At 53.0% G+C, this 27504-nt stretch overlaps 1 protein-coding gene and 1 pseudogene across 1 annotated transcript; one reads left to right on the top strand and one right to left on the bottom strand.

The window, feature by feature from the left end:
* Positions 1-509: 509 nt before the first annotated feature.
* Positions 510-23834, bottom strand: BPIFB3 (BPI fold containing family B member 3). The gene is given in 17 exon segments (XM_017884090.1): positions 510-706; positions 1489-1565; positions 2112-2175; positions 3031-3073; positions 4328-4395; positions 5302-5472; positions 7412-7465; positions 9495-9674; positions 9778-9851; positions 9854-9868; positions 10648-10708; positions 12508-12571; positions 14252-14392; positions 14827-14931; positions 17304-17460; positions 18832-18957; positions 23792-23834. Coding segments are annotated over 17 exon segments (1473 nt in total). The 3' UTR covers positions 510-676.
* A 2662-nt stretch (positions 23835-26496) lies between these two features.
* On the top strand, positions 26497-27200 carry LOC108536983 (pseudouridine-5'-phosphatase pseudogene; annotated as a pseudogene).
* Positions 27201-27504: the final 304 nt, after the last annotated feature.

Here is a 27504-nt window from a genome sequence, read left to right as displayed (position 1 = left end):
CCAGTAGGGACCCCCCCACCCCCGACACACCACAGGGCAAGAACAAGTCTCACTCATCCTTGCTTCCTGGGGTGCTAGTGCCTCTTCTCCCTGGAAAGCTCCTATTCTCCCTTCAAAATTCAGCTCCGATGTCACTTCTGATAAGCATCCCAAAGTCAGAAACAGAGAAAAACGCAGACTCAGAAAGAGAGAGAGAGAAAGGTAAAAGCATTTAGAAAGAGAGAGATAGAGGCGGGAGGGAAGGCACAGAGAGGAGGGCAGAACAGGACACAGGGGCTGTCCAGGCCAACAAGGTCAGTTAGGGACTCAGAGCTACAATGTGAAGGCCCTGAGTCCCCTCACCTCCTAGAAGCTCCTACCTGGAGCTAAGGAGGGCACTGGAGGCAAAGGCCAAGGCAAGTCCTGTGTGACTGGGGAATAAACCAGCCAGGAGATACCGAGATAGAGGAGTCATTTATTGAAAGCTCAGGGCTTGATACTGAGGTCCCAGAGCTCTCTCTGAGGCAGTTCTATGATTACCCAGGCAGTTTCTACCCCAAACTTGGAGTAGTGCTGCAGGGCCAGAGGGCATTTTTACTGTCACCAACACCAGCTAGAGACTGGGAGGGAAATTGACGCAGAGTGGACAGGTGGTCTCTAGTAGTCAACAGGGAGGGCTGGTGGCCATGTCTCAGCCTCAGGATGCTACGGTCAGCACAACAGCATTCTGTAAGGAAGAACCACTCTTGGTTACGCCCCTGAGTCTCTGCAATGCTCCATCCCTGCAGCCATCTTTACCCCCCTGCCCTGGGATTGGTTCTGTACCTGGAACACAGCAAGCACTCATTAAATGAATAAATTAATATGAACAAATGACATCCAGTGTGGGACAGGCTCTGACTTGAGGACTTAATAGACTCAAGTTTAAGTGCCATTTCTGCTATTAATTTACTGTGTGATCTTGGGCCAGAAATCTGACCTAGTTCAGCCTTGGTCCTCATCTGAGAAATGGGTACAGAACTCTCTGCTCTGCTCCCCTCCTAGAGCTATTCCACCACCCAGAGTTGTGCTGGTTTGAAAAGGATTGTGAGGCCATATCAATATTCCACAAGAAAAAATGTCATGATCCATTGGTCATATCTGCTGCAGACACAAGATAAGGGAGAGACAGCATATGTATTTGTTGCTGTTGGACCAGGGGAACTGTGATTCTGTGAGTAAATCTTAGGTTCCATTCTAGAGGCCAGACATGTGTCTGAATCCAATGGGAAAGAACTCCGTGATTGATTGATGATGCCTGCCATGGGCAAGTAATGGAGGAGTGGTAGCACACACGTCATATATTTGCCACTCCTAAGTTAGGTAATTTGTAACTCACTGAGAAATTTAGAAAATGCGTCAGGGACAGACAAGAGGATGAAGCAAAGCACTCCCCTCATGAGTTTCAAGTAGGGCTTTCCAGAGACAAGCTTAAGGCCCATCTGCACCATATCTGCAGAGAAGACTCACCTCTATGACCTCCAGAACTGAATTGGAAAAACTGATGTTAAGAACCTTAGGCAGGGGAATTCCAACATCCAGGGCCACTGTGAAGAGAGAATCGTTGAAAACAAAGGTATGTTGGTGGGGAGGTCTTGGACTCTAGGGACTCTTGGACCCTGCTGACCCTATTCCATCACTTTCACTAGCCAGCCAGTTCTCTTCTCAGGGAATCAGCTTCTTATTGGCAAACTCCTACTTATCCTCCTACACCCAAACAAAAATGTCCCTATTCTGTGTTGTGTCAGTGGTGCCCCTGTATCCAGCCTCCTAAAGGCTTCATCAATCCCTTACACATTCTGGGTCATCTATATTCTAATCTTTTGTTTATATGATTATTTCCTACGAGACTGTGGGAGCTTAAGGCAGGACTGAGGTCAGATCAGCTTTGAAGCCCATAGGCTGGCATGATGTAGGTGCTAATCAATGTTATTTAAATGGAAAAATTGGTGCCTCAGTATCTGCATCTTGCAAATGAGGATCGACCTCTCTCTGGCCTCAGTGCCCCCATCAGAAGCATAAAGAGAGGCAGCAGACTAGACAATCCCAAATTTGGACACTCCATGTGTCCAAGAGAGCAAAAGCTGCCATACCGTTAAGCTTTGGTGCATACACTACCCGGACCACATGGCTGAGCCATTCTTCTAAACGCGATTCCTGCAACAGAACACACAGGGTGGTGCAGGTGGTGTTCTGGGGTGTGGCTTTGCAGGCAGCAGCACCCCCTTCCCAGAGAGAGAAACCCGGGGACCCAGCTGCCTCAGCCTCCCCCAAGCCTGAGGCCACAGCTCCTGGCAGGCACAGGGCACTTGGGGGTGGCCCAGGCTGTCCACCAGTGATCCCGAAAAGATTCTGTGATTTAGGCTGGCTTCACCCCAGGCCCCATGAGCTTGGAAGAAGTGCTTTCCTGTAGGAGTCTGTGGGGCCTGGAGGTGGGCAGTGCCTAAGAAAGAGAGAAGGAAATGTGCCCAGCTCCAGTCTGTGGGCTCTGACCTTAGATTCCTGTCAGTTTAGGGACTCCGAGAATGTTCTAGAAACTGAGCCCATGGTGAAATTCCAGAACCTCAGAACTCTGTAAGAAGCAGGAACCTCGAGGCTCTGTGACCTCTGAAATGGAATTTTCTGAGTTTGGGAAACTTATTACTTGGGTGCAGTTCCAGAATGATGGACCCTTGTGAGGTTCTAGATGTCCACAACTTTGTGAGGTTCTAGATGCCCACAACTTCGTGAGGTTCTAGATGTCCACAACTTTGTGAGGTTCTGAGACCGTGGAAGATCATGAGACTCACTTTCCTAAGATGATCACTGTTTCTCTCTCTCTCTCCCCACTGCCCCCACCCCCCACAACACACACACACACGCCCTGATATTTGCCCACTCTGGCTTATTGGGGCAGAGCCCAATCCTGAGGTCAGCTCAGCCATATGGCCCATGACTCATGGCCACCCCCTTTCCACACCACACCTGAAGACTCTCACCACCTCCAAGCCCCTCACCCTTCCAGGAACTTACGTCAAAGGCATGGGTAAAGGAGGAGACCACCTTGACACCGAGCCTGGTGGAGAGAAGAGAGATGCTGGGGCCCCCGCTACCCCCAACCACCCCTGTCCCACCCCCAGCCTGCCCCACCATAGCTCTTAGGATCAGGAAACAGAGTTACAGGCCCAACACTCTGCCTCTATCCAGCCTTGGCTCAGAGACTCAGTTTTCCCACCAGTAAAATGGACCCAAAGGGACCTAACCTCCCTTCTGAGGCATCATGACCACCATCTCTGGCCTTGGCGCCTTTATCTGACTCCCGGCTATTTGACCCTGGGCAGGTGGCTGAACCCTTCAGAGGAGTAGCCCTCCCCCAGACTGAGCACTGGACACAGAGTGTCTTGCAAACAGCAGGTGCCCACTCAAGGCAGCAACTCACTGATGGATCATATCCGGCCCAAGTGCAGATTCAGGGCCATCTCTACTTCCTAAAAGGCGGACGCGTGAACTGCCATCAAGAACGGAGGTGCACCCAGGCAGCAGGCAAGGCCCTCCGTCAAAGTCGGCAATGGGGCAACAATGGAAGGCGGGGGCAGCAGTAGCCTGTTGTGGGGGCGCTAAGATGGAGTCAGAGGAGCACTGGGTGCCTGTGGTACAGGACACCAGGTCTCAGCAATCTCCAGGAAAGTCCCTACTGCCAGGGGAGGGACAGACAGGCCAGGGCCCCGCCATGGTGACATCACTGAGGCCCAGATGCAGACCTGCTCTAGGGACAGCCTGCCGTGTGAGCCTTGGCCAGCACAGTGCTTTGCAAACTATAAAGTACTGTGTGTGTAGATGGTGCTTTGCAAACTGTAAAGCACTGTGCATGTAGATGAAGGACCAACATCTTGGTCATTGTGATTATCATGATGGGTGCCTAGTTACCGCGGGGCTGAGGAGAGTAGAGAACTAACAAGTCCGCATGAATAACAACACACTTCCTGACAACCAAGGCCGGTTGTCTCTTGGTTAGCCTCTGGGGCTGATAACTCAGGAGTTTGGACTCCACATCCTGGCAGCAGCTTTATCTCCCAGAGGCAGGTTTTCAGCAACAAGGGGTGCCGTGGAAGAAGCCCACTCTTGAGCCTGCTGCTCTGAGCCCCCGATTCCTTGTCTATAACATGGACTAACACTGTCTCCTCCCTGGCAGGTGCTGAAGGCAAGGAGGATGCTGGGAAAACACCTGGAACTTCACTGATGCTCAAGAAATGGGAGGAGGATCCTGCCAGCCCCTAAGTCTTGTTCCTAAAGACAAGAGCAAGATCCTGCCCCCAGGATCCCACGTTACCATTCCAGGCACAGGGAGACGTGCAGCTTGGTAGCCAAGGGAGTCAGCTGGGCACACAGAGTCATGACCTGCAAAGCAGGCAGAGGTCACCCCCAATCGGCAGAAGGAACTTGAAGACAGGTCTGCCTCCATCCATCTGTTCGGTCTACTAACCTTACTAAGGCCCTACTGTGTGTCACGGTCCGTGCTCAGCTCTGAGGAGGTAATTTGAAGGTTTTGCTGTTCTCTTAAACAGCAGAGAACCACAGTATTAAAACTGAGGGCAATTGGTATTGTAGGAGAGGAAGCTCTGGGGCTGCAGGGGCTTGGAGAGCCCCTCAAGCACGCCTGCTGTGCGGTGAGGGAAGGCCTCTCCAGTGAGATAGCAGCTGAATCATGAAAGATGAGGAGCTAGTGGAGGGAAGGGGGAAATGGCACTCCAGGTGGTGGACCCAGCACAGACAAACCAGAGACGGAGGACCTGGTAGACTTGAGTAGCTGAGGCTTAGGGGGCAAGAATGGGCAAGGCGAGGATGGGACAGGAGGACAATGAATGTTAGGCTCAAGTGTTTGGCCATGGGGAGCCAGGGCAGAGGGTCCCGGGAGGGGCCTGCCTCCGTCCAGATGTGTGCAGAGGTGCGGTGGAGGAAGCCGACTGGAGCGGGAGGGTCAGAGGAAGCTGGAGCGCCATCAGGGAGATAGCTGGGCAGAGAGAGGCTGGGGAGATGGGGAGCAATGCCTGAGACCCCCAAGAAGAAGCGTGGGCAGCCCAAACAGGCCCAGGCAGACATGACAGGAGGGAGCAGGCAGGAACTGAGGCAGGGTCTTGGGGCTCAGCCCAGATGATGACAATGGTTGTTGGGGGGCCTTCCTGTGCTGGGCTATGTGGGGCTCCCACCCTGAAATCAGGGGGGCGGCACCTCCACAGTCCTGGAGACGGTCAGCCCCATTCGGAACCCCAATGCCAGGCCCCCACCCACCCCTTGACCACTCACCGAGTTCAGCTCGAAGAGGGATTCAGGGGTCCCCTGAGGGACATAGAACAGCACATGGATGTTGGCTGGGAGGGAGACCAAGGCCTTCTTGTTGTTGAGTGTGACTGTGGGAGCTTCCTTCACCCGCAGGGACAGCAGGAGGTGCTGGTGCAGGGGCAGCTTCCCCAGGGCCTAGAGAAATGCAGGGGCAGAACTTAGATGCCCCAGGACTACAGTCAGTCAGTCAGTCAGTCAGCAAACACTCACTGAGCACCTACCAGACACCGGGCAATGTGCTGGGCAATGAGGTTACAGCCTGAACAACGCAGGCCTGGTCTCAGCCCCCATGAGGCTACCCTCAGGGGTGGAGACACCAACCTGCAGGACTGCCAAATCAGACTTCCTATCTCACGCAGAGTCAGAATCCTCCCTGAGGCCGCAGGGTCTGTGTCCATCTCCCCTCCCCCGCCTCTCCACTTCACCTGCTCCCCTCCCTGCATTCTCCCTCCAGACTCACTGGCCACGTGGCTGCTCCTCCAGCTGCCAGAGATGCTCCTGGCAGGCCCCAGGGCCTTTGCACTTGCTGCTCCCTCTGCCTGGAAATATCTTCCCAGAGAACTGCAAAGTTCCCTCACTCACCTCCTTCAATCAAATGTTACCTCCTCAGTGAGGCCTTGCAGAGCACCCTGTCTAAAAGCACCAGCCAGCACTCCTAAGCCACCTTCACCACTCCATGCTCTTCTACCTTCTGACACTGTTTCTGTTTTTGTTTATTTGTGCACTGTCTGTCATCTCCAGCAGAATGGCAACCCCTCAAGTGCAGAAGCTTTTGTTTCCTTTCACTGTTTGCCTTCTGTGCAGCCCCAGCTGCAGGTATGCCCGTGTTCCACTGCAGGGCCTGTTACATAGTAGGTGCTCAGCGGATATTCGCTGACTGCCTAAATGAGTCACACAATCAAGAAATTCTGAGTCTCACGATTGCAACGTCATGAAACTAAGGAAATTACAGAACCACAGAAGCTTAGAACACATAATTACGTCCCTTGGGACGCTTACCTGCTGGAATTTGAGTCTAGGCTTCCTCAAGCCCAGAATCCCCAAGTGGCAGGATCATCAGGACCAGGAATGGCCTCATTCCACCCTCACGTGCCACAGAATCTGAAGCCACATGGGGCTCTGAAGATGCAAGGCCAGCAAATGGAGGCCAAAGGATTCAGCCTCCAGAGACTAGCCCTCCCCTGGAGGGGCAGGCCCCACTTGCTACATCTGGATACCCCTGCCCCAGCCATCTTTGCCTGCCCCATGTCCCTCTCCACTCCTGCTCTCTGCAGGTTCTTCTGAATGTCTGACTCCAATCACATCCCTTCCATGAGGCTCCTATGCCCTTTAGCCAAGGGACTCTGGAAAGCCGAGGCCCCCACCTCATTCATCCAGACTGCTTTGAATCACCACCTTACTGCTTTGAATCACCACCTTCAAGGACTCACAGGGTTTGTCCTCTGTGCCCCCAAACCCAGCTTCCATTTTCATCCTCTCTGGTGAGAGCCCAGGCCCCCTAGGCCTCTTTCCAACCTGTTTCAGAATCTGCTGTTATGTAAGGACCTTGTAGTAGACATTTTAACTTCAGTACAAATTCCAGTTCTCACAGCTGGAAAGCGGCTGGTCCAGCCCCAATTGAAGGATGCGAAAGCTGAGGCCAGACCTTGAAGTCATGTATTCATGTCCACTAGGGAGACCTACCTGACCCTCTCCATTTTCTTTCCTTTCCAAGACCAGTGCCCTGAGTCTTTTTTCTGGGGACATTGAAGACTAAGGTCAGGATGAAGTAAGCCAATTGGAGGAAGGGAGCTCAGTAACCTGAAAAGAATTTGGCCCTTGTGTGCTACAGAAACAATTTCCACAGGATAAATGCCCAGTTGATTTCTGGGACAGTCAAACACTAATCCTTTACTCTCTAAACAAAATCTGCCATCAGGAAAGGATGCTGTGTTAGTCATTCACATTAGTGTGAATTTGGACTCAACTGTTCAATTGCAGTTGCCTGGAGAGCTGTATTGAGAAAGATTCTGGACCCATTCATGGTCATCAGGAAAAAGCTACAATGATCAAAACTCATGAGAGGGTCACTCACCTCAGGGAGCAAAGCTGCCAGGTCTGTAGTTGTCAGTGGGACATTGCTGGGAACCTGGACCCCCAATGGGAGAGAAAGTTGGTGAGCACAGAGACAGAACAGGAATCCCTCGGCACACACAGAGCAGTTTTGTTCACCACTCTTCCCCCCCACCCTGTCAATTTCATACACATATCACTATAAGCACTCAAGTTTGTTCTAACAGCTAGCGATTTCTGAGCACTTACTGCATGCTAGGCAGATGCTAGGGGCTCTGCACGCCTTTCTCATTTCACCTTTACAACAGCTCAAAGAGGTGAGTGCTGTCATTGCCTCCATTTAACAGATGGAGACACTGAGGCTCTTGCCAAGGGTCACACAATTGGTAAGTGGTGACACCAGGATTTGAACACGGGCAGGCTAACTTCAGAACCTTTTACTCACTCTGCCAGGGCTCATAATCTAAAGACCCAGAGATCTGACCCCAGATCTTTTTGCCTTTTACCCAAATAGTATTTCCAAAAACTATGAATTTGTCTCTAGTATTTATAAATCAGGAAGTCGTATGTAAATTTTTCAGTTTCTGGCTAAAGAGTTGGAAAATCTGGTCACACTGTACCCCCTCTCCTTGCATCAGCTGAGTGGCAATTGCCTGAGAAATGGGGCACAGGGCCCCCAGTTCACTACAGTCCCATCAGGCTGCTAATTGATGATGGTCCAGCCTCCAGGGTCCCTGATGTTTGAGACCTCCCCGCCCCGAACTACACATGCTCACTTCTCAGAACAACCCTGTTCACACAGGATAAGCATACACACAGCACCAGGACGAGGCCTCTGACACTCCTATCTCTTGCCATGATGCTCATACGTACACACCCAATGCTCCTATACACACACCCACGTCCGCAGGCCGCTCAGATAGGCACGTTCTTACACTCAGAGTCTCTTCCCGGCTATGACTCCCCCCATCCCCCAGCTAGAAGACACCTTCCCCCCAGCTCAGGGTCCTATTCCAGCCTCCCAGAGGCCTTCAGAGTGCTGTCTGGACCCACTTGCAAGAAGTGAGTGACCAACCCCTGCTTCCTTGGGCCTGAGCTACAGGTGGGGAGCCCAGGCTGAGACCAAAATAAATGCCTCTGGGTGGGGCCTCTGGGGTCTGGGCTTTCCAGGATGTGAGAGGGGCCAGAATGGACAGAATGGAAGTTGGGAGGTACTAGAAGCTGCAGAACAAAAGTTCGGGTAACTCTTGGTACAATCCAACCCTAGTTTTTTCCTTCCTTCTTTCTTTCTTTCTTTCTTTCTTTCTTTCTTTCTTTCTTTCTTTCTTTCTTTCTTTCTTTCTTTCCTTCCTTCCTTCCTTCCTTCCTTCCTTCCTTCCTTCCTTCTTCCTTCCTTTCTTCTTTCTCTCTTTCTTTCTTTCTTCTTTTTTTTTCTTTCTGAGACAAGGTCTCATTCTGTGACCCAGGCTGGAATTCATTGGCACAATCACAGTTCACTTCAGCCTTGACCTCCCAGGCTCACGTGATCCTCCAACCTCAGCCTTGCAAGTAACTGGGACCACAGGCATGCACCACCATGCCTGGCTAATATCTGTATTTTTTGCAGAGATGGGGTGTCTCCTGGGCTCAAGTGATCCTCCCCCCATCAGCCTCCGGAAGTGCTGGGATTACAGGCATGAGCCACCCTGCCTAGTTTTCTTTTCTCCCACTCAAATCTGCTCTTGAGAAAGCAGTGGAAATGTTAGTGGTTCACACTTTAGTGCTTAGACTCTAGAAAGGCTCATCTGATACAGGGATGGAAAGTGGGCTTCATTCCATATGCCAGTCCTGACCAATTGAAAGTGACCTCCTGGAGTCCCAAGTTGAGAAGGATTCAGAGGTCCCAGTCAGGTTTAACCAGGTAGAGGACCACGATCGATTAGCAATGTCTTGCCTAAGTACAGGAGTGGACAACAGCAGTGTACACACTCTAAACGTGTTCAAGTCCCTTTTATTATAGAGAAGAGGGCTCAGCAAGGCTGATCAGTGCGTAGGTCAGCACTAGCAATGCCAAGGCACAGCAGGGCAGGGACCCCCCCATCCCATCCCCCAGGCGCCACACTCACCAGCTCAGGGGTGATGTCCACGTTGAGGGCACCATTGGTCTGCAGGAGTCCAAACATGGTGTTGAAGAGGTACAGTGGCACTGTCACCTGGGATGTGTGGTCCTCCTTGGGGGGCACCTTGGCTGGGGCAGGGGACTTGGGGAAGTCAATGATGTCACCAGCTACACTCTTCACGATAGGCTGCAGGGGCAGGAAACAGAGCCGAGGAGCGTCTTGAGGTGCTCACCCACCCGTCTGGACCCGACCTCCCCCAGCAGCAGGAGAGGCCCCTCTGGTTACTCACGTTGATGTCCAGTTCTATGTACTGGTTGGAGATGAGAGGCAGTGTGGCCAGAGAGAATTCCAGGGACCCAAGAGCCCAAGGGGCACCAGGCCTGCACAGGAAAGGGAGGGGCGAGAACGACCCCATAAACCCGGTTCCCAATCCTAATAGCCCCTATTTCCATTTACTGATGTCTGCTGAGTGCCTAGCACTCTGCTAAGCATTCACTTGGCCGCGACTTCATCCCCATTTTACAGATGTGGAATTGAGGCTCAGACAGGGGAAGTCACCAGGCCAAGGCCACACAGTCACAGCGTTCAAAACCAAGATTCCTGTTTTCCAGAGTTGGTGCCACTAACACACTGCTACCCTGCCTCTCTTACATAACACCACCTACAGAGACATACCGGCCCCAAGTTTTCTATTCTTTTCCTGGTTGTGCCTTTTTATATTTTCCCAAACCCATTTTATGAACACCAAAGGCACTTGTGTCTCCATGAGGCACAGAGAGACTGGGGTCTGCTGGGGCTGCAGGGCCTTGGGTTCCTTACTTGAGCTCTCTGGGCCTCGGTCGTCTAGTCTGATCAGGTAGTCATCATATCTTCCCCCTGTTTCTGACAGTGCCAAGCACACACTAGGTGCTCAATAAATGTTGGTCTGCAGCACCCAACATAGAGCGAACCGATGGTTCTGGGTCTGCAGTCCCTGCTAGGCGGCCTCAGCCCAGGCCTCCTCCATGAGGCTCCTCAAAGGGGCAGCCTGTCAGTGTGAGGAGGAACTGAAGGACCCCGAGATCCTGCCCCTTCCGGCTCCCCTTAGTACCCTACCCCATTGGGGTCGTACAGAGAGGGGTAGAAGGGGCAAAGAGGAGGGCGTTGTGCCCTAACTTACCCAGCACAGCCCCCAGGAGCTCATTCACCACGCCCAGCACACTGTCCACCATGGGGCACAGCTGTGTCAGAGAGACGGATGTTACAGCGCAAAGGAGCTTGCTGTGAGGACAGCTGCATGTTCTTTAAATGCTTTGCTATCTGGTGCTATGTGGTGCTGGGGACCAAGGCAAGGCAGAAGGCAGAGACAGACAGGAGACACGCAGGTGGGAGGCAGGGGAGGGGCTGGAGCTTGAGGTGTCAGAGGGTTGAGTGGGCCCCCAAGCTGTCTTTCCTTGGTTACAAGAGCCCCATCAGAAAACCCTCAAAGGTGGCTGGGGGACCATGGGAGACACATTTCAGAGGCTGGTTTGGGCATGCGGACTAGGCCTTCACCTGAGGAGGCAAAAGTGGCTTTGGTTCCCCATAAAGTCACAGGCCATCCCTGCCATCCTGTGTGGGCACTGGGAAGCCTAGGATCAAGACCCCACAGCAGGGCACTCCTCGCCTCCACCCAGAGAGTCAGGCCTGGATCTGGGGTGTCCATCCAGCATATCACCATGTGTTCATTCCTAACCCCTGTGCTAGGAGAACAGGGAGCAAGTGGTTTGACTTGCAGAATCCGAGTCTGGGAATCACAGAACCTGAGTCCCATAGCCCACTGGAGTGGGAGCCTCAGAGAGGACCATTCCAGCCCCTTCATCCTCCAGCTGAGGCCAGAGAAGAAGGTGACCTGTCCAAGGTCACAGCTGTTTTCAGAGAAACAAAAGAGGGCTGTTGCATGTCAAGTGGGGGCCCCAAACTCCAGGACTTCTGAGGTCAGGCAAGTCACAGAAATGAGAGGAGACGAGAGGGACTCTGCTGGGGGTGGAGAAAGCAAACCCTCTGAGCACCAGATGGGAGGTACCAGAGGTACTTCCCACTTACAGGAGGGAGGTATCAGGCAGCCAGGGTGACTGATTGCACAATAGAAGCCAGAAATCTGGACTGTTACGAGAAATCTTCAATGCTGAATGTTGGCAATGAATGCTCATTTTCAAAACCTCTTTGTGTCACACAAAACCCAGCTGCTGGCCAGCTGCCCCAGAGACTAAGTTAGGGGCTGCAATTGAAATGCACCCTCATGCCCTGGTGGAAACCTGCCTGACACGGTCCTGCCTAGGGGCCCCTCCTCCTGCTAAGCTTTTTTTCTAAGCTGGCTTCCTAAAGCCCAGGGCAGTTTTGCCAACCCCAGGCTCCCATTCCTCTGCCGCCCCCACCGGCGTTCACAAGAACGCACAGGGAGAGCCAGCCAGGTGGTGGGGTCAGGAGGCCTGACTGCCCTTTGCTGTCTATGTGGCCCTCCCCTCTCCCTCGGTGATATGGGGCTTGGGCCAGACCAGCTCTCTCGAGTGTGGAAGCCAGGATGGTCTGGAGCAGGCCATGGACAGACATCCTTTAATCTTAATATGTTTATATATGGCGTATGAATATAGGTACATGTTTTTCTAGACATGATTGCCAAGCACAGGGCTCAGTTTAAAACCATCAAGTGATTCAATTTTCATTTCAAGCTAATTTAAAGAAAAACATAAAGTAAGTACTAATACAAATGGCAGAAACAGAGCAGGGGGTAAGAAGGAGCCTCCGATTTGGGAGCAGGGGACCCAGGCCACCTGGAGCCACACACTTGGGCTTGAGGATCTGAAAGGATCGTGTCATCCACCCCCAGACTAGCAGGCGCGCCAGGGAGGCCGGTCAACAGGCCCGGATGGGATTACCTGGTGGGTGTGGAAGGGAAGTACAGCCTAATCCCGCCTGGTGCCCAACTTTACCCAAAACTGGGGGAGAAAGAGGCCCAGTCCAGGGAGAGGGCATGCTGGCCCACAGCCCCTACACTCACCAGTCCCGGAAACACCTTGAAAAGCATCTGTTCCACGACTCCAAAGAGTGGCGTGGGCAGCAGTCTGAGCAGAGGGAGACACGTGTGGGTGCGGCTGCCAGGTGGATGGTTCCACTTGGATGACAGGGTCGGGGGGACACTAGGGGCTCTGGATTTCTCCTGTCTCTTCTCTTGGGGATGGGGTTGGCTGAGGCTTTGGAGACCTGAGTTAAATCCTGGCTCCACCTCCCCAGGAGACCCAGGGAATGGCTTCATTTTCCCCAACTATACAGTGCCCATCTTAGAGAGTTGCTGCTGCCAGGGTTACATGGGAGTGTGTATGTGGCTGGTGTACAATCTGTGCTTGACAAATGTCTGTCTCCTTTGTCCCTCTAATATTTGTAAACAAGAGTCACTTAGGCCTAGGACAATGATTGTTATTGAGCTCCCAGAGTGGGGGTTCAACAAGTATTTGTTAGATTAATAAATGAATGAATGAATGACGCCTGAGGATAAGTGCATGTAGATGGGCTCAGTCTGTTTGGAGACCATGGGGGTGCAGGGTGGCAACCACAGAGCCCCAACCACAGGACACCAACACTGTCCTGGGCTCCACTCCTCCCCAGGCCCCCTCTATCCCGGAGGAGCAGGACAGAACCACTGGAATTTAAGGAGCCCAAAGCCCTTGCCTGGAATCCCTTTCTTAGGGCCCTTGTGGAGACAGGAGCAAGCTGGTTACCCTGTTCCTGGTAGCTAACGCAGAACTGCCTGATGACCCCCACACTGCTCAGAGTTACCCAACAAAGATGGGGCAGGGGCTGGGATTGGGCCTGGAAGGTGGACACAGAACAGTAGACACAAGTGGGAGGCAGCTGTGGGCTGGCTCAGAGTGCTGACAGAGGCCTTGGACCTAGCCAGAGAGCAGTCCCTCTCCACCCCTGCTGGATCTGTGCGTGTGACCCTGGGCAAGGAGACCTCTGGGCCTCCATGGTCCCATGAAAGTGATGATTCAGAGGCCAGGCATGGTGGCTCACACCTGTAATCCCAGCACTTTATGAGGCTAAGGCAGGTGGATCACTTGAGGTCAGGAGTTCAAGACCAGCCTGGCCAACATAGTGAAACCCCATCTCTATTAAAAATACAAAAATTAGCATGGTGGCATGTGCCTGTAATCCCAGCTACTCAGGAGGCTGAGGCAGAAGAATAGCATGAACCTGGGAGGCACAGGTTGCAGTGAGCCGAGATGGCACCACTGCACTCCAGCCTGGGTGACAGAGTGAGACTCCTTCTCAAAAAAAAAAAAAAAAAAATTGTGATGATTCAACAAGGTGTGGGGAGGGCCACCTGATTCAACAAGGTGTAGGGAGGGCCATCTGGCCAGCCCCTGGGAAGAGATAATGTCATAGCGCCTTCCGAGTCATCAAATCCAGCTCCACATATACAGATGGGGACATGAAGGCCCAGAATGGGGAGATGGGGAGTGGGTCTCCCTGGGGTCACACAGCAAGTCAGAGGTAGAGTTGGGCCTCTCATGTGCTGAGAGCAGGGGTTGAAATCCTGCAGATGGAGGGATCCCAGCAGACCCTGGGCCCGCTCTGAAGGAGAGGGGACGGCAGGATCCGGCGAACCAGAATAGGGGAATGCCCAGGAGTGGGTGGAGCAAGCTATGGATTAAGCCGGAGTCCCTGTCGGTGGTGGGACTCAATCTGTCGGTCTGTGGAGCGGGTTGAAACAGGATCCTGCAGACTGGAACCTGCAGACTCACCCCGAGAACAGGCTGATGTGGCCCAGGAGCGTGCTGCAGCGCTTGAGGATAAGGATGGGCGTGCCCCGCGAGCTCACACCCAGTGCCACCCGCGACATCACGTTCACCTCCGCAGCCAGCTGCAGAAGGCCCCTAAGGGGGCTGCAAGAAAGGACGCTGGGAGCTTGGCCAGGCAGCCAGGCCCAACCCTTGGCCCCGTCCACCAGGGTCGGCTGTGTCCTGAGCAGAGGCGGGTTGAGGGTGGCCCTGCCAGTGCCCTAGGCACCACATCCCCTTCTCAGCCTCTGCCTCCCAACCCCATTTTGCACTTCCCTGTGCCCTCTTCCCCCACCCTCTCCGGTGAGCCTGGGCAGTGGGGTCTGGGTCTGGAGGAAGAGGGAAATGGAAGTCCCTGGGGAAGGGCAATGGCATAGGATCCAGGGGGGAAACAGTAGGATTGGGAGTCCCTTGCGGAGGAAATAGGGTGAAAGGAAATGGGGGGTACAGGGGGTGGGAGTTGGGGGACAGCAGAGTAGGAGTCTCCAACAGGGCAGGGGGTGGAAGCAGGACGGTAGAGGTCCCCAGGACGCACTCACCCAGGGCAATGCATGCCCACTTTGGTGTGCAGGTTCAGCTGCACCCCAGACCCCGGCAGCAGCTTCAGCGACTCCTTCGGCAGCGTGAGCTCCTCAGTCTTCAGACTGGGATGGGAGTCAAGGAGAGGGCTGCCCGCTCCCAGACACCCCCCAGTGCCTCCACCATCCCAGACCAGGCGGCGCCCAGAGTGGCTCTTGGTGGTGTTTCCTATCTCACCTCAAACCCACAGAGCCAGCTGTGAGCCCCTGGCCCATCACTTAATCTCTCTGAGCCTCAGTCTTCTTATCTGTAAAGTGGGGCAATACTAGTTCCTACCTTGTAGATGTGTTGCAAAGACAAGTGAGATAATTCGAGTGCAGAATCTGGTACAGTGTGTGCTCAACAAATGTCCTATCATCATCACCGCTGGAGGCTTGAAGAATTAAAGCTTTTCCCCACTCCATCCCCACAGTCTCAGCCCTGGTTTGGTTTCTGGCCTTGACATTGCACCCCACTATACCCCCGCACACTCACAAATGCAACCCAAGTGGGTTCTCAGACACGGCCCCTCACGAGTCATTACTCTGTCTTCTGGGTCTTTGCCTAGGCTGTTCCCTCTGTCTGGAACACCATTCCCTTGACCCTCCTTCCACTCTGCATCCCTCTTCAGCTTGCTGACTCCTCCCAGTTCACATGCACTCCTCCAGGAAGCCTTCCAGCCTGGTTTTCTGCCTTAGGCAGATGCCCTCTGAGCGCCTGTCCCACCCTGCCTGGGCTGCCTCCGTCACTGCCCTGAGCCCATGGGATCTTCACTGGCAGACTCCACCACCTATGAGAAGCTCTTCGAGGCATGAACAATGCCAGGTTCATGTCTGAGACTCCAGCCTCACCGAGAAGGCAGATTTCACAGGGGAGGGAGAGTGAATATTGTATCAATAATAATAATAATAATATCCATCCAGCACTTACTGTGTGCCCGGCTCTCTTTCAGCTGCTTGGCACAGATTGACTCACTGTCCTGGCAACCACCCCATGAGTAGCTGCTAATACTGCAGCCACTAAAAGGCAGATGGTTCAAACCCCAGCTCTGCCACTAACTGACTGGATGGGCTTGGGTGAGTCACAGTGCTGCTGTGCCTCAGTTTCCCCATCTGTAAAATGGGGACGTTGACAACACCTACCACAGAATGACACACAGCGAGCCTTGAGCAACATTTTGCTCAAGCATTTACCAGCCCGCTTTCCGGACATTATGTTCCGTTTAGGGAAGTGAACACCCATCCGCTCCCAGCACCCCATTGCCTCCTGTCCAGTGACTCTTCCCCATACGCTGGGCTTCAGCCTTTCCTGAGCCCTTGTCGTTTGACCTTCCTCTAATTCGCCCACCAGCCATAGACTGGTTTCCACTGGACTTGACCAGGCAGGATGGGCTGTGATGAAACACACAGACACATTCCCCTCTCCTCCCCTAGCTGGGTGAGCTTGGGCAGGTCACTTCACTGCTGGGAGCCTCTTATCTCCTCACCTGTTAAATGCAGTTCATAACAGTCCTACCTTTGGACTCAGTGAGCTAATTCATTTACAATGCACAGTGCTAGACACACAGAAAACCCTGAATAGGTGGTCACTGAGTTAGCACATGTTAGCTATAATGTGATGCTCTTCATTCATTCATTCAAAAACACTTTTTGTGCCTGGGCACAGTGGCTCACACCTGTAATCCCAGCACTTCGGGAGGCCGAGGCGGGCAGATCATCTGAAGTCAGGAGTTCAAGACCACCCTGGCCTACATGGTGTAACTCCATCTCTACTAAAACCACAAAAATTACCCAGTCGTGGTGGTGGGCGCCTGTAATCCCCGCTACTCAGGAGGCTGAGGCAGGAGAATCACTTGAACCTGGGAAGCGGAGGTTGCAGTGAGCTGAGATCACACCACTGCACTCCAGCCTGGGCAACAAAGCAAGACTCTGTCTCAAAAAAAAAAAAAAAAAAAAAAAAAAACCGTTTTGAGCATCCACTGTGCTCAAAAATCCATAAAATGGAATTTATGATCCCAGGGACACAGTGGTGAACAAGTCAGACAAAAATCCTACCCCTCCTATAATCTAGCAAAGGAGACATAAAACAAACCTGTAAAATGTGTGGTGGGGATAAGAAAGGGCTAATCAGTGCAGACCTCTTTTGAGCGGACATCTGGAGGAGGTGAGAAAGGGAGCCATGCAGATAGCTAGATTAGCCCAGAGAGACTAAGCAACTTGCCCAAGGTCACACAGTGAGTAACTAGTGTTGACCCAGAGCTGGAACCCTCAACCACAGTGGCCTTCTGCTGTTCTTGTCCTGCCAGGCATGCAGTAGAGTCATCGTTTTTACACCTGGATCACGACCCTCCCACACCACCCTCACTGCCTATCAGACAAAATAAAAAGAGTCAGTCTCTTCTCAATTCCCGGAAACAAAGCCAAGTCTTCCTGTAGGGCATGCAGCAGCTGGGACTCACCCAGAGAGCTCCTCGACAGTGCCAAAAACCCCTCCATGGCCCAGCAAGCCGCCTCCTCCAAGCAGCCCTCCTGAGCCCAGGAGGCCCTGGTTCACAGCTGCGACTGATCCCAGCACATTCTGCAGAATGGGCCCCCCAACCAGTGAGTTCTGGATGGCTGCAGAGAGAGTGGAAATAGGAAGGTACTAGAAACTGCAACCTCACCCCCAGGACCACGGCAGCTGCCTCCTTCCTCTGAGATTGAGTTGGCTTCTTTTTTAAAATGGAATTAACCCAGAGGTTACACTCAAATGGTGGAACCCACTAAGCCATAACAGCCTCTTACTCCCGCTACAGGGCCTGTGGCCACCCTCCCTGCCTGGCACCTGGGAGATATCCAGTAAGTGTCTGGAGAATGAATGAGCAACTCTCATGACAATCCCTTCATTTTACCAGTGGGGAAACTAAGGCTCAGAGAGGGGCAGAGACTTGCCCAAAGTCACACAGCAAATTGGGTTGGGGTCAATAGTGTAACTTGGGCTCCTGATCCTGGACTGCCCTGCAGCACTGAAAGGGAGGGCAAAGAAGGGGTAGCTTGTAGCCACCAGGGCTCAATCAAGCTGGAGGAGATGGTCCCTGCTCCTCTCTTGGGCACTCCAGGCCTGACTCAGTGCAGATTGTGGGAAGGGCAGGATGGAGGAACAGCCCTGTAGAAGTAGGGGCAGGCCAGGGGCCTCCCTGAAGCATTTCCTGCTCACGACCCATCTACTCCATCCCTGAGACTGTCACCACGGGCCACTGGGCTCTGTAGTACCAAATGCCAAGTACAGTTCCTCTACCCTAGTAATGTGAGGCAGACACTGGCCCAGCTAGCGCCCTCCTCTCGACCTCCTCAACCTCACCCTGTCCCTGTCCCTGAGCCACACGCAGTCCCCACACAGCCTCAGTCCATATCACCCAGTCCACCTCCCAGAAGAGGGAATTCATCACCCATTCCAGCCTGCAAGGGAAACTTTCACTCCTGCTCAGCTACTCCCAGGAGAATGTGCTATCTGAGCAGCTGGGAATTACAGCCTGCTCTTATTTGCTCTTAAAACAGATGCTCTGGCCGGGCGCGGTGGCTCAAGCCTGTAATCCCAGCACTTTGGGAGGCCGAGACGGGTGGATCCACGTAGGTCAGGAGATCGATGACCGATCCTGGTTCTACACTGGTGGAATCCTCCGTTCTCTTAACTTAAAAAATACAGTCAAAAACTTAAGCCCGTGCGAGATGGCGGTTGCGCCTGTAGTCAGCTTACTCCAGGAGGCTGAGGCAGGAAATGGCGTAATATCTCTCTGGGATTGTCGAGCCTTGCAGTGACTGAGGATGCGCCAACTTTGCAGCTCCAGCCGTGTGGCGAATCCAGAGCTATGACTTCCGTCTCAAATATATAAAAAATAATAAAATAAAAAAAAAATAAAAAAATAAAAAAAACAGATGCTCTAAGCACATAGATTGAGTCGTTAACATTGCAGCAGCCCCCTCACAGACTGCCCACCTGGGGCTCACCTTTGCCGAGTTCATCCTTGTCAATCCGAGCGAGCATGCCCACCGTCTCTAGCAGCCCCTGGCATGGAGTCGCCGGGCCCCAGAGCAGAAGCAGGGACCACAGGCCCAGCATGGCTGGCTGCACGCCTGTGAGGAACAGAAGCAGGAACTCTGAGACCCTCCTCCTGCTCCAGTCTTTCCCCTCTCTGTTCCCATTGTCAGCCTTCCTCCTCCCTGCCCACCTGGCACAGCCCAAATCCAGCTTCACTCCCAGGAAAGCCTTCTCCTACCAAATGTAAGCAGGGCCAACACGCAGGTGGCACGGTGCAGCTGCCAATGCACTCAAATCTCCAAGGCACTTTCCAAGCCTCTCCCTCACTGGGTTCCATTTCTCAGAATGGGAAAACTGAGACCCAAAGGGGTAGGGGACTAGACCAAGGCCACAGAACTAATCGGAGACAGTCAGAATTCAAGCCTGAGTCAATCTGACAGAAAAGTCTTAGTCCTCAGTGGCCCAGTGAGCCTGGCCGGGTGTCTGGAGTGACAGCTATAGACAGAGGGGCTTCCCCTTCAGGACAGCAGGATGAGAGCTTTGTTTCCAGGACCTGCTTCCTACTGGCTCACGAGGCTGTTTCAGAAGGTCTAGCTGACTGGGGACACCCTACACTTAGACTTAACATGTCCTGTCTTTCTCCTTCCCCCACCTCCACCCCAAATCTTGTTGAAGAAGGGAATGGGGTGGCAGGTGGGGGCATGGCTAATCTGCTAAGTTCAGAGAGTGGGATTTATCTTTAAGGAGTTCCCTATTTGCCCAGCCAATCACATATCCATCTATGCCCACCCATCACTCCTGCTTAAACCCTTCAGTGGCTCCCCACTGCCCTGGGTTGAAACCCAGGCTTCTTGCCGTTACCCACAAAATCTCTGCCTGCCTCTTTGACCTCCTTGAGCTTAAACATGCCAGGCCCCTTCCCACCCCAGGGCCTTTGCACATGCGGTTCCTTGTTAGGAAGTTTCCTCCCCTGTTCTTTGCATGGCTGACTCCTTATCATTCAGGTTCCAGATAAACATTGCGCCCCTGGAGAGGCCTCCCTCCTTCACTTTGTCTAAAGAAATCCATTTGTCACTAAACATCACCCAGAATACTTATTTTAAGGTGCTGATCTCCATTTGCAATTTTGCATCTGTTTGTGTCCTCGTTTCTCTTCCCTGTAAACTCCATGAAGGCAGGGACCTTGTCTAAGGCCTCTGTGCATGGTTGTGTGTCAGAAGGGGGTCCCTGCTGAGGAGGCAGCAGATAGAAATTCAGCAGCATGTCACTGGCCAGGAGAAACATGGGCACTCCTGGAACTCTCTCCATACACAGGGATCCCCAGCCCACCCCTCCGGCTATGAATGTATACAAGTCTTTGCCTCTCTCTCGGCCCCAGATCTGTAACATGGTTTTTCTCTTCAACCACCCTTTTGGTACCCTTCTAGGGTGAGTTCCTCCTCAGGTGAGTTCTTTCCGTGCCCATCAGTCATACGGGAGGGCAGAAGGTGGTGGGGTCAATGGCTGGGCAGCAGGACGAGCCCAGGGCTGCCTCAAGCTGTCTTACCCTTGCTCCTGCAGCTCCACAAGGGGCAGATGGGGGTTCCCGGCCTCCTGTAGTTTCCTCCACCCACCCGAGCTGAGGGGTGGCCCTTATATGCCCACATGGCTCTGAGGACACAAAGGGGCCACGGCCGCCAGAAACCCATCAACATGTCATGTCAGAAGCAAATTGCAGTTTTCCCCGAGGGCCTGGGCTAAGCCTTCCTGCTTGGAGGAGAGTAAGGGGACTGGGGTCGGTGGCCAGGAGTGGGAGTGAAGGCTTGGGGACTGCACAGGCAGCCGCCTCCCTCAGAGCCAGGGGTGAGGTGTGAGGCCCTGCCACCTACCCGTTCAGCCATCTCTTGGGCTCCCTCCAAGGCTCCCCAAGAGCCATTCCAATGGCACAGAATCCACCCTGCCTACCCCGCCCCTTCCTCAACCAGCAAAGGCCTAGGGAGGGAAGGAAGGGACCTAAAGCTGCTGGGTCTTCTACCCTCCGCCACCCCCACCCCAGGCCTCACATGGAGAGGGCTGTGGGCCTGGAGGCAGGGACTCTGGGCACACTTGGGGGAGGGGCATCAACTCCACCCCCACCTACCAAGGCTCGGTATCCCCAGAATTCCAGAGTTTGTCCCCTTTCCGAGGCTGGTCCAGATGACAGCAACGAGAAATGCACGCATTCATTCACTCCACTGCAGGCATTTGTGAGGCACCCACTGTCTGCTAGATCTGGGGAGATGGCTATAAATAAAAGAAACAAACTCCCCTGCCCGAAGGAGCCAACTAGCGGAAATGCAATGCAATTTAAAAATTTCTAGTAGCCATATTCTTTGAAAGGTAAAAAGAAACAGGTGAAATTAATTATAATAATCTAGTTTATTTACCTCCACCAGATCCAAAATATTCTCTTTTAACATATAACCAACAGAAACTTATGAATGGGTTTGCTTTCTTTTTCTCATACTAAGTTTTCAAAATCTGCTTACAGCACACCAAGATTTGGACTTGTCACATTTCAGGCAATCGCCTTGTGTGGCTATTGGCTGTCGTGTTGGACAGCACAGCTCTGAAAGGGACAAATAAGCACATAATACAGTAAGTTGGGGCCGGGCGCAGTGGCTCACGCCTGTAATCCCAGCACTTTGGGAGGCCAAGGCAGGTGGATCACCTGAGGTCGGGAGTTTGAGACCAGCCTGGTCAACATGGTGAAACCCCATCTCTACTAAAAATATAAAAATTAGCCAGGTGCGGTGGCTCATGCCTGTAATGCCAGCACTTTGGGAGGCCAAGGCAGGTGAATCACCTAAGGTCAGGAGTTCGAGACCAGACTGACCAACATGGTGAAACTCCGTCTCTACTAAAATACTAAAAATTAGCTGGGCATGGTGGTGGTAGTAGCTATTTGGGGAGGAGGGCTGGAGGCAGGGGGAGATTTAATGGTTGAACCTGCGGAGGTGGAGCTTGCAGTGAGCCAAGATCTGCACCACTGAGCTGGTGTCAGCCTGGGTGAACAGTGCCAAACTGGCTGTTCTCAAAAAAAAAAAAAAAAAAGAGTATTATATGAGCTAGGTGTTATTATATTGGTATATTAGTTAATGGTTTATGGTTATGTGATGTTTTTTCTTTATGTGGGTGTTGGTGTATGGCCGAGGCCCATAGATTGGTGGCAGCGGCGTTGGGAGAGGCCCATCCTTTCTACATGGTAGGGGCTGAGGCATAGAAATCGCTTGAACCTAGAGGTGCGGAGCTTACATAGCCAAGATTGCGCGCTCACTGGCAACTCCACCTCTGGGCGAGTCAGTGCAGTATCTCTCATCTCTAGTAAAAAATAGGCAGTAATGTTGGAGAAGTCTAACGACATAATAGAATTGCTAGGGAAGGGCTTGGGAGTAGTTGGTATTTCGTGAGTTTGTTGTGCCTTTGCAATATGTGGGCGTTGGGCAGAAGGGAATGTTGGTTGCATCTCGATAGTGAGTCCAGTAGTGGGGACTTTGATCCGAATAAGTAGAATAGGGAGAGTCCAGATGGCCCTGTCTGGAAAGAGCCTGCTGACAAGAGGGACCCCCACACAAAGGCCTAGCATGGTGTTCCAGGAACGCAGTGGGGGCCCATGTGACTGGAGGGGTAGTAACAGAAAAGGGGGCCCAACAATGTGTGATGAGGCCCTTGGAACCTACTGTATGGATTTAGCTAGACTTTGGCCTTTCGTTGATAATCCTCTGAAGGCACGCAGCTCAGGCACCCGCCTTCCTCTAGGAAGCCTTCATGAGCCCCAAATGCGCATGACGTATTCCACCTCCTGAGGCCCCACATCCCCTGGGCTTCCTCTCTCAGAATCGTGACTCACCTCTGAGCCCCCACATTCCCCTGGACTTCCTCTCTCAGAAAACCCCCCTACCCCCCCTCTTGACATGCCAAGCTGTCACTGTGTCTGTGGCTCTGTGAGTCTGTGGGTCTGTCTCCTACGTGGGGCCCTGAACCTCTGCCTGCTGAGATGGAGAAGAAGGATGACATTTGCCTTGTTTACCTCAATCATCTCTAAAATCCTCACCCTACAACGTTCATGCTGATGACTTTAGGCCCCTGGGCCAGGTTACTCAACCACACCACAGTTTTTTAAAAAATAAACTTTTTACTAAAATCTAAACCACGTACACAAAAAGGGGCATGGATCACAAGTATACAGTGTGAAATTTTACAAATGGAGCCCTCTCAAAGCCCTCTTTGTGTCCCCTCCAGGTCACTGCCCACCTGGGGGTGACCACTGTCCTGACCGCTAACCCAGTGCTGAGTCCAGCATGTTCCTGGGGGTCACTAAGTGCAATTGCAGTGTGCTGTATGTGCACGGCTTTCTCGCTCCCGTTGTGTGAGGCAGTGACTGGGTCTTCTGTGCTATGTACTACTCCACTGTGTGAAGCCCCACAGTGTGTTGATCCATTCTCGTGTCCAGAGGCGCCTGGGCTTTCCAGGTGTTGGCTATTATGAATGAAGCTGCTATGAACACTCTTGTTTGTGGACATTTTTTTTCTTTTTTGAGACAGAGTCTCGCTCTGTCACCCAGGCTGGAGTGCAGTGGTATGATCTCAGCTCACTGCAACCTCCTCCTCCTGGGCTCAAGTGATTGTCCCGCCTCAGCCTGCCAAGTAGCTGGGATTACAGGCACATGCCGCCACACCCAGCTAATTTTTGTATTTTTCATAGAGACAGAGTTTCGCTATGTTGGCCAGGCTGGTCTCGAACTCCTGACCTCAAGTGATCCTCCCACCTCAGCCTCCCAAAGTGCTGGGAATATAGGTGTGAGCCACCACACTCAGCTTGGGCATATGCTTTTATTCTTCATTTCTTTTGGGTAAATAATAAGGAGCGGAATTGCTGGAGCACAGCATGCATGTGCATGTTTAGCCATACCCTCTATGGCTACGGTTCCCCCAAGCATTATGCCATTGCACATGGTCACTGCTGCTACTCCACAGCCTCATCTGTGCTGGGCATCCCCGATGTTTTTAAGGCATTTGTTTGAAGGAAGAGGAAAGAAAGCTAACACTAGCATTTATTGAACACATACCGTGCACAAGGCACCTGCTGTATGTGAGCACATCTAGTCATCACAAAGACCCAGTGAGGTCAGTGCTGTTATTATTTCCTCTTCTTACACTCAAGGAGTCAAGGCTCAGCAAGGGTAAGCAGCTTGCTGGATGTCACACAGGAGTCCAGCCAGCCCGCCTAACACCCATTGTCTTAACCACTGCCCAGCCTAGCCTCCTGGAAGAGAGGAAAATGCTACCTAGTTTCTGGCCTGCCTCGTCTCTCCTCCTCCTTCCTGATCCCCACACCACAGGGGACTCTGACGCCCCCATAAGCTCCCCAGGCATCCCTATATCCCCTCATGCACCAAAGCCGGGTCAGGGATTGGGCCTTCCCACAGGAAGGGATTCATTAAAATGCATATGTCTTGGCCTCACCTTTGGCAACCCTGACTCCACTGACAAGCACCTAGGGGGACGTTTAACAAGCCCCCAAGGCAATGTGATGTGCAGCCCTTTTGAGATCCCTGGTGAGGGTGATGGGGAGCCAGGGAAGGGATTAGAGCAGGGGAGGGACTTGATGAGGAAAAATACCCTGGGGCACTAGTTCCTAGAGTGAAGGTTCTGGAGTCAAAATTTCTGGGTCCAAATTCTGGCTCTGTCACTCACAATTGAGTGACTTAACTCACAGAGCCACAGTTCTCCCATCTGCAAGATGGGCTCATATTAAAGGTGGCCACCCTCACCTAATTGGTATGGCCGTGAGGACAGGTATCCTAGAAATGAACTTTAGGGCATCAAGGGAGGGGGACCAAAGGTGCAGATGGTGGTGAGATCCCTGGGAGGCCTCCCCATGCTACTTGAGCTGAGAGTGGGCTGAAAAGGGAGAAGGAAAGGTAGGTGGGGACTGGCATGAACACAGGTGCGGGGAACGTTGTGTGGTCTTCATTTTCCAAGGGTGACGCTGTCTGGCAAGTTCCTGGAGGTCAATAGCTGTGGCCCCAGGACCAAAGACCTGGCTCTGCCCTTTTCTCACTCTGTGGGCTTGAGCCTCAGTTTCTTGAAAGGAGGACACTGCATTCCACTGCTGAGTGTGGTATGGAGCGAGGAAGAGACTTGGACTCAGGAAGATAGGGTTCAAGCCCAGCTCCACGTGTGCCACGTGCCCTTGGGCAAGTCACTTCATCTCTCTGGGCCTCCACTTCCTTATCTGGGGTTGGAGGAGTCTGGGAGGTGAGCAGTGTCCAGCAGACTTCTTATCACTGCCTCCCCAGGGAGTGCGGTCATGGAGTAGGGCTCCCTTGCTGGTCCAGCCCACATTTTCTGCTCAGGGTGAATCTGGAGGAACTGACCACTCAAAGACTGTTGACATCAGATTAGAGGTCAGAGCATCTAACCCCTTCCTCACTGTAAAGATGAGTAAACTGAGATTCAGAGAGGAGTTGTGGCTTGTTCAAGGCCATACAGTACCGAAGGCTTGGCAAGAAGCCGGGTCTTCAAACCCTAACAGTTTGTGCCCTGGCTTCCCCATCAGCACACTGAGCCTGGAGAGGGTGGCAGCAAGACTTTAGGGAGCCATAAGTATGCTGTGGGAACATCTAAAAGTGGGGTTGGGGGTGGAGGGGTGTCTCTGATATGCCCAGGGCCAGGCATCAGCAGCCCATGGATTACCCAGCGTCTGCACCTGCCAGGCCTCCCTCAGGCTGCCATTGTCCCAGAGCTGGGGAGATGATGAGTAACAGGATTAGAGCTCATGGTGAGGGACAAGGGGATGGCCCTGGCATCCGGGACGAGGCAAGAGGGGCCCTCCCTCCTCTGTGGCATGGGCCTGGGCCAGGCTGGGACAGGGTGTACCTGCCAGGGCCCCATGGCTAGGGCAGCACTGACCTGATCAGGCCTCTGGCTACACCACACCACCCACAGACACATGTATGTGCCCAGACACAGACCCACTCACAAAGACACCCCCAATCTTCCACATTCAGAGCCTCATCCCAGGGAGACAGACATTCTGATACACACACACACACACACACACACACACACCCCAACAGACATATGGACACACGTAGCCACCATCCCCATAATTTCCAGGGCTGGGGCACCAGCTGATCATAGGAGGCCCATGATACATTTTTCCCCAAAGTTATACATTTTTTTTTTGAGACGGAGTCTTACTCTGTCACTCAGGCTGGAGTGCAGTGGTGCCATCTTGGCTCACGGCAGCCTCTGCCTCCCGGGTTCAAGTGATTCTCCTGTCTCAGCCTCCCGAGTAGCTGGGATTACATGCACGCACCACCAAGTCTGGCTAATTTTTGGATTTTTAGTAGAGACAGGGTTTCACCATGTTGGCCAGGATGGTCTCGATCTCCTGACCTCCTGATTTGCCCGCCTCAGCCTCCCAAAATGCTGGGATTACAGGCTTGAGCCACCGCGCCCAGCCTAGATCTTTTTAAAAGACATTCTAGCAAGGGACACTGATTTGCGGGCTTAGAAGTCCTTTGCGGGAACTTGCAGTGCGCATGCGCGGGGCTGGTGGGTGCGTGCACACCTCCTGGTTGCCCCGACGCAACCCAAGGCAGAGGTGTCATGGCTGTACCCCTGTGGCCTGCTGCCCACCTCCTCTTCGACGTGGACGGCCTGCTTCTGGATACTGAACGACTCCATTCGGGGGTGTTTCAAGACATATGTGATCGCTATGAAAAGGAATACACCTGGGATGTGAAGTCCCTGGTCATGGGTAGGAAGGTGTTGGAGGTGGCACAGGTGGTCATGGACGTCCTGCGGCTCCTGGTGTCCAAGAAGGAGCTGCTGGAAGAAAGCCAAGCCAGGCCGAGGGACGTGTTCCCCACCGTGGCGCTCATGCCAGAGGCTGAGAAACTCATCCTCCACCTGCGGAAACACAACATCCCCTTTGCCTTGGCCACCAACTCAGAGTCCGCATCCTTCGAGGTAAAGACAAGCAGGCACAAGGAACTCTTCAGCCTGTTCCATCACATCGTGCTGGGAGACGACTCGAAGTGAAGAGCTGCAAGCCCGACCCTGCCATATTCCTGGTTTGTGCCAGGAGGTTCTCTCCACCTCCTCCTGTGGAGGAGTGCCTTGTCTTTGAAGATGCACACAAACCTCCACTCTTGGCCCTGCCTCTGCACAGACCCTCCTGCCAGGTCACCTTATCCACAGGCCATTCATACACTGATACATGCACTGGTCCAGAGCCACATGGTTACCTGTCCACATGCCAACACAGAAACACTTGTGCACATCTCTCTGACTCAAAAACCCACCTGTGACTAACATCTGTTGAACACTTACTGTGTGCCAGGCACTGTGCTAAGCACCTTTTATGATTTCACTCATGTGATCCTCACAACTCTGCTGAGGTTGGTCTGAAGTTGGTACTGTCATCATTCTCATTTTACAGGTGAGGAAACGAAGGCTCAGATTGGTGATGTGACTTGCCCAGGACACGCAGCAAAGAGGAGGCAGAGGCAGGATTTGAACCCAGGCAAGCTGGCTTCACAGCCTGAATTCCAATCCCAGCTCTGCCTCCTGACTTGCCAGGTGGCCTAAGCCAGTCATTCCACCTCTCTGAGC

This window comes from Rhinopithecus bieti, unplaced genomic scaffold (genome assembly GCF_001698545.2).
Source record: "Rhinopithecus bieti isolate Rb0 unplaced genomic scaffold, ASM169854v2 scaffold_14455, whole genome shotgun sequence".
Taxonomy (NCBI): domain Eukaryota; kingdom Metazoa; phylum Chordata; class Mammalia; order Primates; family Cercopithecidae; genus Rhinopithecus; species Rhinopithecus bieti.
The sequence above is the reverse complement of the archived record's forward strand: the minus strand, read 5'-3'. Positions and strand labels throughout refer to the sequence as shown.